The following is a 15,452-nucleotide window of genomic DNA, read 5'->3' on the forward strand; positions in this document are numbered from 1 at the left end:
CGTGCCCTAGAGAACAGTTCCCATTAGCTCACAAGTGTGTGATATTTTTCAGTTATAAGATTGTTCAGGCAGAAGGAAGACCTCAGGATGTCTCTAGTGCAACCCCCTGCTCAGAATGGGGTCCAAGCTGAGTTCAGACTAGGCTGCATAGGATTTTGTCCATTTGGTCTTAGTAAATACAAACAGATTGCTCATTCTTTCTCTTGAATGGCTAAAACAACTTAATATTAGTTTTGACAAGAGTTCTGCAGTCATAGCAAGCAACTACAAACCAGAAGGCACATTATTAAGCCAAAAGTGTGACTGTAGTGGCACTGTAAAATGAACACTTGTTAGCAAATTGCCCCAGGAACAGGCCAATACAGTTAGAGGAAAAAGCAACAACAAAAAACAAGATCCGTTCTGTGCTCCACAAAACTAGTATCTTGTCTTCCTATCTTACTATCATTTGCATTTAGATCTTTGTGGCAATGACCTCAAACTCACTCAACAGTGATTTAACAAATGAAGCTGCTGTAAAAGTCTCCCATCAGAGAAGCATCCAACGAAGTGGGCCAGTGTTATGTACTTAATAAAATTTAAAGCATCAGGCTAATTTTCACCTTGTTACACTACCAGGAGTCAAGTTTAAGAACAGGGGCTCAGCAGTATCATTAGGCTAATCTGCCCAGTGAACATCATAATGTTTCTTAGGTATTTGCCAGAAACAGTTTTGCTAGCCTAAACCTACCTTCTTCAGCTGCTGGAAGATCATAATTTGTCCCAGGTGGTAACGCAGCCCAGAATGATGGAAAAGTTGCTTGGACACACCTGCATTCAGTTTTTATTTTAAAGTTTCATTAAAAAAACAGTTTCATTGTGATACTGAAAACCTCATCCATAGTAGCACGTTCATATTCTTTTCAGATTACAAATATTTATGTTGACTTCATCTTCTAGAGGATTCAATTTTCAAGTTGGGTAAATCCAGTTTTAAAAGTAAAACTGAGCTGGTAAGGATGAGGTTTACAGTATCCTGGCCATACAGTAGAAGGGGCATGCAGGTATATTTTACATTACGCACTTGATGTTGGAGGTGAAGTTTCAGAGCCCCCAGCCCTACCAGAATTTACTGCCTCTGTGATAATTTGATCAAAAGAAGATATATACACATATGTGTATAAACACACATATATGGTCACATATATGTATGTGTATGTCTGTACACACACATATTAACAATATGACAAATTACCCTGTTCTTAAATGTCTAAACAGAAGGAGCTTTCTTACAAATCATCTAAAGAGAACAAATGCACTAGAAGATACTTGGTGACTTTAAATAAAGCCCAGATAAAAGCAGTAACTTTTCATAAGCCAATTATATCAGCAACACACTCTGGACTGGTAAGGAATAGGCTTTTAGCTATTATTACGTTTTTCTCAGTCACTATTTAATAATACACAGTCATTTTTAATAATAAGCATGGAAATAACTAACACTTCAAAAGCATATAACTTGTTGGGGATTTTCTTCCTTTGCCACTTATTAGGCATTTAATTTGTTTATGAGACAAAACGACAAGTTTCCACTGAACTGAGTGTTCTGCTATGAATGAGAACCTAACAAGATTTTCTCAAGACATGCTGGCCTGGTGCCTTGAGATTTGATACTAAAGTGCATTGCTAGTACAATTCAGGAAAGAAACATCATGAAAAAAAATGAAAACAATTTAGAGAGACAACCCGGCATTTTTTCCTCAGGCCAACAAGGGCTCCAGGTACTTCTAAAACAATGTTTCCAGCATCAGCAGAATTACACCAGAAACCAACAGGGTATCATTTTGTGCCTTGGGTAAGAAGACACCCAGGCTCACCAAATTTCTGAAACTGCCTAACATAAAGCATTTACATGGCATGGCTGAAGTCAGTTGGATTACTTAGCTGCTTGAAAAGAAATCCTTACACATTTGCATAACTTTAGCTCCATATCTAAATACTTTTCTATTATTATTTTGAATTGCTGACCTCAGATCACAGCCCTTCTGTGCAGACTGCCTGACTTGCTGAGCTCAAATGAATACCTCATCATCTTGCCCTCTTGGGAAATAACTTTCTTTTTTTCCAGACCCTCTCCCAGTAGTTTGGGGCTTTTCCTAAAGATATTTGTGATAACCAATTATAAAATTCCTCAGGCTAATACTTCTAAGAGATTTTTTCCAATCTGCTTTCATTAGCAAGTGGGAATTCCAACGCCACTCCTGTTCTGTTAAATACAGGAAACAGAAATTAAAAAAAAAAAGCCAAGAAGAAAAAAAACCCATATCCATCACTAGCAAGATGTTTAGCAGTAGTCCTTAAAAAAGAGACAGAACATAGAAAGTGTTGTATTAAGGACTTACACGATATGAAACTAATATTACAAAAGTCCTGGCATGTCAGCATGCAGGTAATTTAGGGTATGATGGACGTTCAAGCCCACAAAGCCCTCTCTTTCTTTCTTCACTTCTGTTCTGCTTCTTTGAGGCTGTAGCTCCAGTTCTACCTAAGAAAGCAGAAGATAAAGATTTCAGATTTTAATACAGATGAGGCTGATGTGACAAATCCTTTGGCTGTTGGATATTAGCCTGCGAGGAAATGTTTAGCATCCGTGTCCCCTGGGCATCTCTCTCCCACCATCATCATTAGCACCCAGAGAAGCAGAAGAGAGGAGGGCTTTGGGGCCAAGGGACTGCACCGTGATATTTTGTAGAGGCTGAAAACCTAGAAGGTTTGAATCCAGATGCAATCAGAGACACCATAAATCTGCTCTGATTAGTCCTCTCCCTTGATACTTTTGGAAAACATTCCCATTGTTGTCTTCAATTTCCCCAGTTTTTCCACAAGCACTCCCACCTCCTATGGAAAGTCACTCAGCTTGAAGAGAATCTACTGAGACAGGCCCCTTTGCAGAGTGTTGTGCATGTGAGAATTAGAGCCTTGAAAAGATTCAGGCAGAAGACAAAATCACACTTGGCTCTTGTAAAAGAAACTCGTGGCTGACCCAGGGAGTTATAAGAGCAGGGCATCACCCAGTGGGAGGGATGCGCCTCTCCATCACCCTCACTTCTGCCAGTTTGGTCCTTCACTTCTCAACAGGACATAATTTTAATTGGGTGATATTTCATACAGAAAAAAACCTCACAAGCACCCAAACCTTGGTTTGGGATTTTAGTGTTTTGTTTGCATTTGGGTTTGGGGTTTTTTTTCGTTGTTTTTTTGGGGTTTTTTTAAGTCTTACCAAGAAAAATGCAGATTGTGTTTAGTCAAAATGGCCTTTTTCCCGTTCAGTTTTTCAGTTTGGCAGCCACCTTAAAGAGCCAGAGTTATAGCTCCAGCCCCAGGAGACCCATGGAGCCCAGGGATGAGCACAATGAGCATCTTCTCTTAGTATAACATGTATGGCACCACCAGAGTCACTGGGGTGTGACATGTAGTGATGCTTTACAAACACGGAGACTGCTCCCTAGAAACACCCATGGGGGTTATGACAAGCTCAAAATTGGCTTTTGTTAAATGTAATACTTAACTCAGTACCACCTCTGCTCTGCCATGCCGGATTTCTTTCTGAATCAGATGCTCATGAAACCTCTGCTGTCTCAGTAATGAGAGAGAAAGCAGACGCAGCGTGAAGGAAAAAAAAATATCTCAGTTTCACACAGGGCAAGCCCCCATTCCTTTATCGAGTGTGCCGCTTCTGCCAGAAAAGATGGCAAACCTGCTGAAATGGAGCAATTTGCTATGCAAAGTGGCTGCCACCAGAGGGAGGTCCCACTGTACCGCAGCTGGGCTCGCTCCCCTCAGCTGCATGGAGCATCACCCACCCCTTCCATCTCCCTGCCGCGAGAGCCCGGCAACCATCCGCTTCTCATGCCCTCCTGTTTCTCCAGCTCATCTGGCACATGAAGGATGCTATTCCCCTAAAACACTCTCCCTCCCCCTACCACCTCACCGCATCCCTGCCTGCCTGTGAGGAAACCATCCATGGGCTAAACGACATTTTGATCGTACATCACTCCTGACCTGGGGCAGATCTCAGCTAGCTAGGAGTACGCTAGGAGCATGTTACACACAAGCAACACTGCTTTCTTAGGATAAGATGGGTACAACTCCTGTGAGTAGTACCTGTTCATCACTCAGGGAGTAACGGACACTGAGGCAAAGGAGGAAGCAGGTTCGTGTGGTATGATATAACTGTACTAAAAGAATCCCTTAAAGATGCCAAATCATGGTATTTTTCTTCCCCAAACAAATTGCTTCTGTTCTGTCTTAGCTCGCTCCCACGCTGCATGAGCTTTGTGCACTATTGTGAAATTGGGTTTATGCTGCATTTTATTCTTTTTGAAAACTTTAATTGGAAAACCTAAGAAAAAAATAATTCAAAACATTTCATTAGTATGGTTTTACAATTCTAACAATGGCACAAAAGCATGTTGTTTGGGTTTTTTTTTTCCCCAATATAAATCAACTGTTTGTAGGTCCTTGAGATAATTTTAAACCAAGATTCTAGCCCTGACTTCCAGTCAACCTCTCACCTCTTCCTACACAGACAGGGACCTTCAGAGGGGCCTTCTGACTCTGCCAGTGCTTTTTGGGGAGACCCCACAAAGTCCTGTGCATCACTGAGCCCAAAATCTAGCAGAAGCTTTAGGGTTATTTGGCACAACCCGTGGCTAGTGTAACTTGCCAGAGTCTTGTGGAAGTCACTAAAGCTCTAAGAGCTCGTAGCAGCAGAGGGTCGGGCTTGCACAGATGCAGGCAGAGCTCCTCCGGGAGCTTTGCACGTTTTAGGAAGAGGGTAAAAGCATACAAGATCTTCCTGCCATGATTGGATTGTCAGGCAGCTTTCCCTCTGTCTTTCTATATTTAAAAAACATCTTGTTTATCAGGCAAAGAGATGCTAGACAAAAGTGAAAGAAATTTTTCCCACAGAAGTCCTTTCAGACCCAGAACAAAAGGAGAAATCCAGCGGCAGCACCCCCGGTGTGTCTGGAGGGGCTGGAGAGGAGGCAGCAAAAAGGGCTCAAAAAAAGGCCTAACTCCAGTGAAGGACATTCTTCTCCTGACCTTCTTGTCCTGTGCTGTTCATCACTGCCCTTTTGGGCACCTCCTACAAAGCTGAGGGGACCAGACTGGAATCTTTCCTCCAGAACAGGGCCAAGCAGGTGTGTATGGTAGGAAGGGAGCCCAGCAAAAATGTTCCTCCTCAAGAAACCTCCTACTCTAGAATCTGTGCAAAAACCCTGCCCTCTTCTTGGTTTTCCACATACATTCTCTAAACCAGAAGTTTCTTCATATAAATCCTTCACGAAAAAAAAACATTCTTCACTTCAGTACTGCAAGAGTGTGTTGACTAGTTTCATGGTTTAGATCAGTCCGGAAGTTTCTGTTATTTTAATAATTCCCCTATTTACTCTTCTTGTCCTTGGAAACATCACAATGACCTTTATATTTGGACTTCATTAAGTCTTCAGAAAGGGAATGGTTGGTTGGAAAAAATGTTGTGCAGCCTCCATTCCCCAACAGAAGCATGGGAGATGGGCAGGGATTTCCATCTCTGGTTAGAAATTTATATTTTTTTTCCAATGCCACTTACTTAGGCAGTGCCAGAACCACAGGACTGTGATAGACACCGATTTCTGAATGAACAAGAACCTCCTGCCCTCAAAGCCTGTCCCCAGCCAAGCCAGCAATGGGGAGGGATGATGCAGGACCAACATATACCATCTGACTGGCATCACTGCCAAACACATGTTTGGAGAGCACTGACAGGCTCACATGGATCCAGAATGATTCCAAGCATGTGCTTAGCCTGAGACATGGAGTCAGCGAAGATGGCAGTGAGCTGGCAGACACAGGTTTGTGTCTGCCAGGTTTAGGCTGGGGTGGTAACAACTGCAGTGTTTCCCACAAGGCTGCTGCTAAAGGGGTGCTCTATTCTCACACAGCTGGGCAATATAAGCAGCTTTTAAAAAATATAATTATTACTGGCTTCTACATGATAGGAAGTGGTGGAAGTGATATGGAGAAATAGTGTGAAATGGGGACGCTTAACACCGACTGTGATTGTATATGTCTGCTCAGGAATGTGGGTATGGTGACTAGTCATGGGTGCGGTGTCTGGTGACATAGGCACACAGCTCTGAGGAGACAACTACAGTTTTTGAGGAGACCTGCCCCTCTTCCTCTAACAAAGGGGAGACGGGGAGATGCCTGCCCTTCTTTCTCTAACAAAGGGGCTATTTAAAAGAGAATGAGAAAAGATGAGAGACATTCAAATGCTATCTAGAAGGAGGGAGTGCTAAGTCTCCTTGCTGGAGAAGATTGGATGGTCACAAGAACATGAATCACCTACAAACCTGCAAGACCACCACATTCCAGGAAACGGACTGATAAGCTAATTAACATAGGAAGCGGGGTTTAGGTAACGAATATGTATAGGCGTTAATTGAATATTCATTTGTTTCGTTGTATAAATGTAGGATGGTTCCTCACTTCGGGTATGCACGCTTGTGGAGGAGCGATCCCCCGTGCATCTGCGCGCAATAAACATACCTACTTTATAACTTTCGAGTTATAGAGTCTAATTCCGCACGTCAGAAGACTGAGGGGCTGTGTCCTATGGTTGATGTGATGTTCAGAGATATCTCTCCGAGCTGGCACACCTCCAAGACCTGCCAGTGCACATCCTCGCCCTGTTTTGGTTTAATTCTTCCTGACAGGCCACCTGAATTAGCAGCCCGCTGGCAGTAATTGTTCTTCAGCTAAAACACAGACTAACAGCATGTACAGAGCTTGTTGCGCTCTGTCCTGGGAAACCCCCAGCTGCGCCTTGAGGCATGAGGCGAGGGAAAGCCAAGGAGAGAACACTATGAAATAACAACAGGAAAGAAATAAAAAAGCAATAGCTCTACCTCGAGGGCCTTGTGCTCCCCAGCCTTGGGTTGGGATTATTCAGATAAAGCTTATTTCCATGGGCAAAGCATGAGCTGGCAAGGCATTGAGTTGCGCATCCCAAAACCCACAAGATTAGTCTCATGCCATTGTTCCCAGTGGGGCTGCATTGGCCTTACTTACGAGTAACTAATGCCCACACTGCACAAACAACATAGGACATGTATTTGGCACTGGTTTACTGCCTCCAGCCACAGTCCAGACCCACCAATCTGCATGGGAGCTAGAGGGTTATTTTCAGAGACTGCAAAAAGCTTAACAATTTCTTTTCCAGATTATGTTAATGTAATGAGACTACCTCCCCATGTGTCTGCAATGGACACTGCTCACGAGCCCTTCCTTTCTGACTGTTTCCAGGCTGCTCTGTCAGACATCGCTCCAGACCCTTGTGCAGAAGTACAGAGAAACACTGCAACATTGCAGAGATTACATCAGGGCCAGGATGATCCCTGCATACATATATGCTCAGGTCAATATGTAGCCCATGCTGGATTTCCATGGCTTAGCCAGAAATATTTTTTTTTGCAAAGTTAAACCCTGATTTTGGTGAAAAGCCAGGCTGGATCACAGCTGAGCCAAATCCAGTTTTATGAAGCATGCCTGAGAGACCCTGGAAAACATGATTACATTGTTTTAAAAAAATAAAAATACTTTCTTTAACAGTCAGTCCTACAGAGTCAGTGCTGGGAAGTGATCTCTAACTTTTAAATGTCTGTCTCAGATACATCCTTAAAGTTGGCTCTGACAATTTGCAAGTTTTAGGCCCTCATCAAAATATTCACACATAGGTCAGGTATTACTGTTATTACTCAAAACCCTTCTCAAGTAAAGATTACTTATAGATGAGATGAATATTGAATAAATGTAATCCATGGATTAATTAGCTAAAGCCCTACGTTAATCAGAAAGCAAGAAAGGTAGAAACACTAGCTCATTAAGCATTTAGAAGCATGTTGTATGTGCTTGCAGGATTCAGTTACCCTCTCTCCATAACACAACTGCTTTTTATTTAACACTTGGAGGTGTGTGAGACGTCCAATGTCCTTGCATGTTAAAACTCAAAACTGTCCAATTGTATAGCATTAATCACCAACAGGAGGAGAAACAAACTAAAAGAGTATAGGACAAAAAAAGTGCTACACCTCCATAAATTTCTCACACTCTGCATATGAAGCCTGACATTTACATAAGTAATAGTTGAACTCATGGTTGTGCATTATTTATTCATACCTTGTGTGGAATAACTCAGAAGTAAAATACTAATCCCTTAATCCCCCTGATCCATAATCCTGAGAAATCATAAACCCTGCAAGACACTTTATCCTCCTAGGAAAATCAGGCTCATAAGCTGAGGACTGCAGCGTGCTTGGTGCTGAAGATTGGCAGCATTTCCCCATTGTATGGCTACACGAGTTCATGTCAGCCCTACACGGAGCGATTTCAGGACCTGTCATCTGTTTGGTGCACACACATAGGCAAAGGAAGTCCCCACATGCGACCTCTCTCATGGCTCACGAGACACCTTGTCGCTCTCCCAGGCCTGCCATGCTTGGGGATTGTTGCAATGTTTTTGTATATATTTCCTTTAATTAAGCACCTTCTACCATCAAGGAAAGACGTGTGTCAAAAGGACATGAAAAGGAGTACATTTTTCTTACTTCAGATACAGCATTTTGTAGAATATCCCACCTTAAGGTTTTTTAGCCATGAATAATTCAATGGTGCGTATGAGCAACTCTATCTTCTTTTCTTTAAACTTTCTTTTTTTGACCAATACTCTTCAGTGTCCATGAACTAAAAGCTCAGTATCACACGGGCTAAAGCAGCAGAGAGGTACAGCAAGATCTCCACCAGTTTGATTCAGGAGGGAATTACAGCTCTCTAGGCACTTACCAAAAAACAAGGCAAACAAGGCTGGCAAATCTGAGCTTTAGCCCAACCATGCTGCACTTTTTCTTGCTTTTCTCAGCTTGAATGACACCACTTTGTTGCACTGAGCCCTGCTCCTGGAGGATCCCCAGGCTCACCTGCACAGCCTGCCTTCTGCATCACACCTTCTGGTACTGCCTGGCCCACCTGAAAAGTGACGATGGCTCTGCCTCTCCCTCCAAGGACATGTGCCACGAGGGACAAAGACTGCAAGGTTTCTCACTGTGTTTGTATAGCTGCACATCAGCTACAAGTGGACCTTTGCTTCGGGAGGAGGAAGACAGCATCACCTGGACGGGTTATTTATTTTTCTTGGGGCTTTAAGGCAAAGGGAGCAGCAGATCATATGCAAAGGGTCTGTTGTACTATAGGCTGAGTCTGAAAGGTAACGTAGGGACTTCTCCTTAAGGGTAAGTACTTGTAAGTTCTTGGGCAACCACTTTAATAACCTTCTTGATTACAAAATAGTTATCAGACATTGTGCATCTCCCTCCCCTCCATGGGATGGAGTCCAATGAAGTTGGAAGTGTGAAGGATAACGATCCCTGCTTCTGCAAGGGTAGAATACTGCCACCCAGCCTGTAAGAATGCAGTTTGTCATGGGCAATCTTACTACTACTGACAGTGTAGGTATGGAGCAGGTGGGGAGCAGTGAAGCAACATCCATGCAGAGCTTACTGCAAACATGTTCAGCCACTAAACAGCCATACTGATGAGTTGCCTCATGAGCACTGAACAGCTACCATCCCTGCTCTGTCCTCTGTGCTGGGATCCCTCAGCTGTCACCCTCTTCTACAGTGCAGGGTGATCTCATCACCTTGTGTGGCAAGGGGTGCCCAGGACCCCTGTGACTGCCATGAAAACATCATACCTTGCTACCACTGCGAACAGATTATAAAATCAAAGGACAGAAGGGAGGTAATTACCTACCTGACCACACATTTTGTTATTGAAATGAATTTGCAGCCCCCATCATTTTTCAAAATCACATACTCAGTACCTATGGGTATGCCAAGTGGCGCAAGCAGGTCTGGAGCCTGCAGCTACCCCAGTTTCAGTGCAGATGATAGATGAATGACTGACCGTGTGACAGGGTAGAAACCAGGACACTCAGCTCTGGCAATGAGATGCCCGCATGAGTATACCCTGAGCATGCAAAAAGCATCTGAGTATGCCTTGGTGAAAAAGAAGGGTGCAGTGAGGCAGAGACAGTGCAGCATGGAGCATGATATTCTGAGAGTGTGACAGGCATCTGCACCCCTTTTGCCTCTTACCACCTGATTATCCAGAAACCTGGCTTTCATTTAACAAGGAAAATGAAGTCCCTAGATCCTCTGTTTGGGAAAGAGATGCTTAGGGCTGAGGCTTGAGGCAACCGAAGTAGCCTGCAAAAAATCTGCTGGCAGCTGCAAATTTCTCTTTTTTGCCTGGAGCAGTATTAATGCAATGGCCTAGTGATCATATTTGGAGCAAATTTTCAAACTACCACACTGATGCACAAGGTTATAGGGGAAACTTGTTTCCTGGGAAGAACTTCCAAAACTGCTACTGCTCCTTTCAGCCCCAGTCAGACCCACTGGCGAGGCAAACACACAGCGAAAACACCCTGTGTAATGAACTTGCAGGGCTAGAGTTGTTAATAATGTATGGGCATATACCACACATTTTGTATGGTATTTAGTTCAAATGTATTTAGTTCAGGCAAGCTGAGCTAAAGTCAAAGGCAGATCAAACAATCCATTGGACTGGACTTAAAATACCTGAAAGGTGCCTTTGGACCAAAATCCAGCAAGCAAAAGGCAGCATTAAGTCTCTCGTTCGAGTTGGTGGGTGCTGCACCTGACCCACAGCAGGGGTCACCTGCAAGAGTGGCTGGTGGCAGCAGCCTCAAGCCGATCCCCACAACATTCCTCTGTTTTGGGAGGGAAGGGGAGGATTAACACTCTCCCTGCCGACACCTGGAAGAAAGTCTTTGTGTACTGTCACCACACCAGGTCCCCCAAGGGACACCTGCGCAAGCCAGGGGTCCACAGCAGATTCCAGAGCCAGTGTAGGGGTAAGCTTTTTTCTTGGGAGACCCTTCCTGAGCAGTCTGTATGCTGTAGGAGAAACCTTGTGCTGGGGATGCACTGCCCCTCCCAGGAAGCTACAGCTGGGGCAGATGCTGCAGGTTTTACACCGGAGATTGCTCAGACAAACCTATTCTTGGCCTACTGAAAGACTGCAAGTTGCAGCGTGCAATCCAATACTTTGTGGTACTAAAGGACCTTCCGAATGAGGGTCTCACATTAATTAATTAAGCCTCAGAGCACCTAGAAGGAAAATCTATCCTATTTTACCAGTAAGTGCAATGAGTATGCAAAGGTCACACAGAACAGAGGAGCAAAGGAAAGAGAGATCCCAGTGTCTGACTCCTTGCTGCATCTATTAGCTTAGGAGTCCCCTACAAAGGACAGTTATGGAGGACAAAAAGCGACCCACAGCTGTGTCCCAAGGGGCACCAACTGAGAGGTTTAATAAGGCACAGGAGAATGAGTAACAGGGTTACACAGATTGACGCAGGTCAGTAAAGAATATGGCATTAAGAAAATTGATCCTTTCAAAACCTCCAGCCACATGCTTATGTCAGAACCAGACGTGACTTGTGTCTGTGTTTCATATGATACCACCAAGTATCCACCAAAGGGCTTTCCTTCATGTTTAAATAATGAAATGCAATGTAATGCCGACAGGTGCTTTTTTCATGGGGAGAAGGGAGCAAAAGGGAAAGCGTTTGGGTGGGCTGAGGCAGAGCCCGAGCCTTCCCTGCCTCTCCCACCCCTCTCTGCCCTCCCCTGCCCACATGGCTCACAAGCAAGAGGTCACCGGCAGCTGGATGTGCCCATCTGTCTGCAATGCCAAGGAGACAAGCACATGGGCACTGGAAGAGAGAGTAACCTGTGTATGACTGGGGCGTGCATGTGCAGCATAGCAGCTACAGTGTCTGTGCAAAAGACGGGAGGCTGTCATGGGGAAGAAAAAGAAATGTGCTTTACAGGTCATCATGGAAGATGGTTGGTATCACTATGAGATCCTTCCAGTTTGGATGCTGCCAAATACTTGACAAAATATCTTGGACTTCCCAAGCACACCATTTTGCATCTCTCAAGGATCATGCAATTTCAGTTTGCTCATGCAGGGAAATTTTGTCCGTCTGCCGAACTAAAGTAAATAGTAAGAGCATTGCTGTAGGAAAAGAATATAACGTATGATCAATAAGCGATGTTCTGCCAAGCTCAGCTGGCACTTAAGGGCTAGCTGTGTAAAGCATCACATGTGTAAATCCCAGCAACAAATGCAATTACTCTTTGTTCTTTGTCTTGCAGCTGGAATAGAGATTGATGGACAAGTCGAAAGTGACGCAGAGAGTGAAGGTAATGTAGAGATTAAAAAATGTGGTCTTGTTTGAAATACAAGAGGTGATGCCTTTTCTTTTTTCTCTCTGGCTTGTGACTTGCTCTGCAACAGGAACCGTTACCTGAGATACTCTTAAGCAAATGGATTTTTCCCTTGAGGTTTGACTTACAATAGTGATATATAAACAACCATTCTTAAGCAGTCTGTCCCCTTTCATCCACGCTTCAAGAGTAGGAGGCTGTCAGAGCCCACGTCCCTTGGCACTCATCTCTAGTAAACCGGGCACTGCAGTAAAACACCACCCTATGTGGGGCTGAGACCGCTATGGACCACGCCGAGGTCCTGCTTGCCCTCGCTGTAATGCTTAGACCATAACACACTGGTATCTTGACTAATCATGGCCATGAGAAGATAAAAATGAAAATTGATTGGAGGCAGACTGATGGCTTTGAGGAAAATCAGGAAGAACCAGTGACGGGATTAAAAACAGCTTTAACCCTGTATGCATAATAAACAAGATAATTAACTGGTAGTAGAATTGTAACACTAAATAAATAAAGATAAGATCATATGATATGAATGTAGATGCTACTGCAAAAATTATGCACAACTGTGTCTGTATGATCCATCAAATGTGAAAAAGTAATTAGAAAATGACAGGGATTTTTTTTTTTTAAATCATATCCACCTTTTCCATGCAGGCAAACAAGGCAATAAGATAAAAGTAACAAATGAATGCTCCACATTTAACCTAACATTTGATAGCTTACAAATGAAAACCATGATAGCTGGCTGCCCAAAATGAACATTTTCCCAAAGAGGGTAGGCGGTACTTTGACCTAGATCACTAACTGAAATTCAGCTGAGTAGGACCATTAAATAGTAACTGAAACCTACCTAATGCCTCCTGAGAAATGAGTTGAAAGCTCCTTCTCATTCCCAGTGACAAGTGTGACAACCACCACCCACTATTTTTTTACCACTAGCAAGCAAAAACTATTTGCTTGTTACTGATTTCTAACTTTTCACCAAAAGAAAAATACAGATACTCAAATTCTTTTTCTTCTATTTTCCTCACCTTTTAGGCTGCTCATTTTTCACTCTGGATCCCATTCTAGTAAAATGTCCTTCTTCCATTGCAATTTCTCCAACCCTGGGGGAAAAAAAATCAATGCCAAAGTTATACATTTTTTGTTTGAACACTTTATTTTCATCAGCCACAAATTTTGGATAATTGGAAGCCGAAAGACTCTGGAAAACTTACTTTCGATTTTAATGTACTTAGTCATAAATGGGATGGAGACGCTTGGGGTTTTTTGAATGTTTTTTTCCCCTTTCCATAATATTCTGCAACTAAATCACGCTTCATTTCAATCCTTCAAACTGGAAGCAGTTCTGACTTCTGAACAAAAGATTTTTTTGGATTGCAATGCCAGTAAGAATGAAACATGAATCAGAGACTATCTGGGTTTTGTCTCCTCTGCATACAGACTTTACCACATAAAAGAAAAATCAGAGAAACAAAACCGGGTGCTGCCTAAGCTGTACCTCTATATCTCTATATAAATAAATATATATCTATATTTATTATATTATATTATATTATATTATATTATATTATATTATATTATATTATATTATATTATATTATATTTTATATTAAATAAATATATATCTATATAAATAAATATATCTCTATAAAATAAATATATAAATAAATATTATATCTCTATATAAATAAAGGACCTCCATTCCCAGCCTTGAAAATGAAACATCTTTCAAGGACATTGCACCAACAAGTAAACTACATGCTGTATAACCAACTGCAATTTCTGTTTCCATTGCTCTGGTGTGGTTACAGGTTGGCAAGGTATCTGTCTGTGCTCTGTGATGGATAGACTTTTGCATTTGTAACTAATTTCCAGTTTTCTTATGGTCACATAGAGGTCACTGATGTGCTAAAACCAGGCATACTATATTAAATTGGAGTTGCAGAACTGAAGAGTTGGATGCGGTTCTTGGACAGGGCATAACACAAAGCCCCCCCAGGTTAACAAACATCTGCTCAGTGACATCGCTAGGGTTTGTATCAGGCATCCTGGCTGCCTGCACTTCTCTGATGAATCCTTATTTTGCTGCCATGGATTTCCCAAAGTACTTGTTTTTTATCCCTTACAGAAGATGAAGTAAAGGACAAGACACCTAAGAAACGGCCCCCCAGGAAAACTGGCAGAGCAAGCAGACTTGAAAGGAAAAAGCAAGAGAATGACAAAGAAGAAGATGAGAGCAAAGAGGAAGACAGTTGTAGTGAACAAAACAGAGCCTCTAGGAGAAAAAACTACGAAAGAAATAATAGTGACGGAAAAAAGGTGGGAGAGAAAGGAATTCAGCCAAGAGAGACAGGCAAAAAGGCTCCTACCAAAGATCAAAAGGAGTCAGCAAACAAAGTAAAGAAAACAAACAAGAAAGGAAAGGGGGGGGAGAACAAACAGAAGACAGACGGGAAAAACAGGTAATTAAACAATCCCTGAGTGTGGTGCCTTATGTCAGACTGGCAGGGGTAGCAGATGTGCCAGTGGTGTATGAGTCAGAACTACAAAACCAATAGACTGTGAATAAACTATTGCTCTCCCAAAAGAGATACAACAGTAGGAAACAGTAGTGTAAAATGCCACACAACCAAACTGCTTCCGAAGTCTTCTGTCATTACCTTTTCTCAACCAGGATCAGATCCGTGAATGCAGTGGAGTCCTAAAACCTACAGCCAGGGGCAGAAAAGCACTCTTAAACAAGACGGCTTGAGCGACTTAGATCTGGGCACATTTGTTTAGTTGGTCTATGGAAACATTTAGGTTAATATGGATCTCTTATGTTTTCAAGTCTCTTCCTCTTCCAAATCTTGTTTGTCCCAGCCCCCTGCTTCTCTCCATATCTTCCATTTCCTTCTGAAGGTGTGAAAAACATTTCTCCAGAGCCAGCTGTACCCCTAAGCGATGCTACTGTAGCTGAAGCATGGTCCAAAGCACAGTGCTGGGCAAGTTATGGTGGAGTGCAATTGCCTCTTCATTATCCTGGCTGGAAGCAGCCTTGCCCTGAGTGCAAAGGGGCCGTGCTGGCATCACACCAAGCCGGGGGGTAGTGAGGCACTATGTTCA

The 15,452-nt window shown here is 42.9% G+C and overlaps 1 protein-coding gene across 2 annotated transcripts in view; it reads left to right on the top strand.

The window, feature by feature from the left end:
- The first annotated feature begins 8,377 nt into the window (after positions 1–8,377).
- Positions 8,378–15,452, top strand: part of TMC2 (transmembrane channel like 2) — a 44,645-nt gene continuing 37,570 nt past the window's right edge. Inside the window, exons 1-3 of one of the 2 annotated variants that reach the window (XM_080384393.1) lie at positions 8,378–11,954; positions 12,267–12,314; positions 14,476–14,809. In XM_080384393.1, coding sequence (XP_080240519.1) covers positions 11,909–11,954; positions 12,267–12,314; positions 14,476–14,809 — 428 coding nt within the window. In that variant the 5' untranslated portion in view covers positions 8,378–11,908. Of the gene's footprint in view, positions 12,315–14,475; positions 14,810–15,452 lie in introns of both variants that reach the window. The other variant, XM_080384392.1, reaches the window with a different exon arrangement.

This window comes from Falco punctatus, assembly GCF_963210335.1.
Source record: "Falco punctatus genome assembly, chromosome: 4".
NCBI classification, from domain to species: Eukaryota; Metazoa; Chordata; class Aves; order Falconiformes; family Falconidae; genus Falco; species Falco punctatus.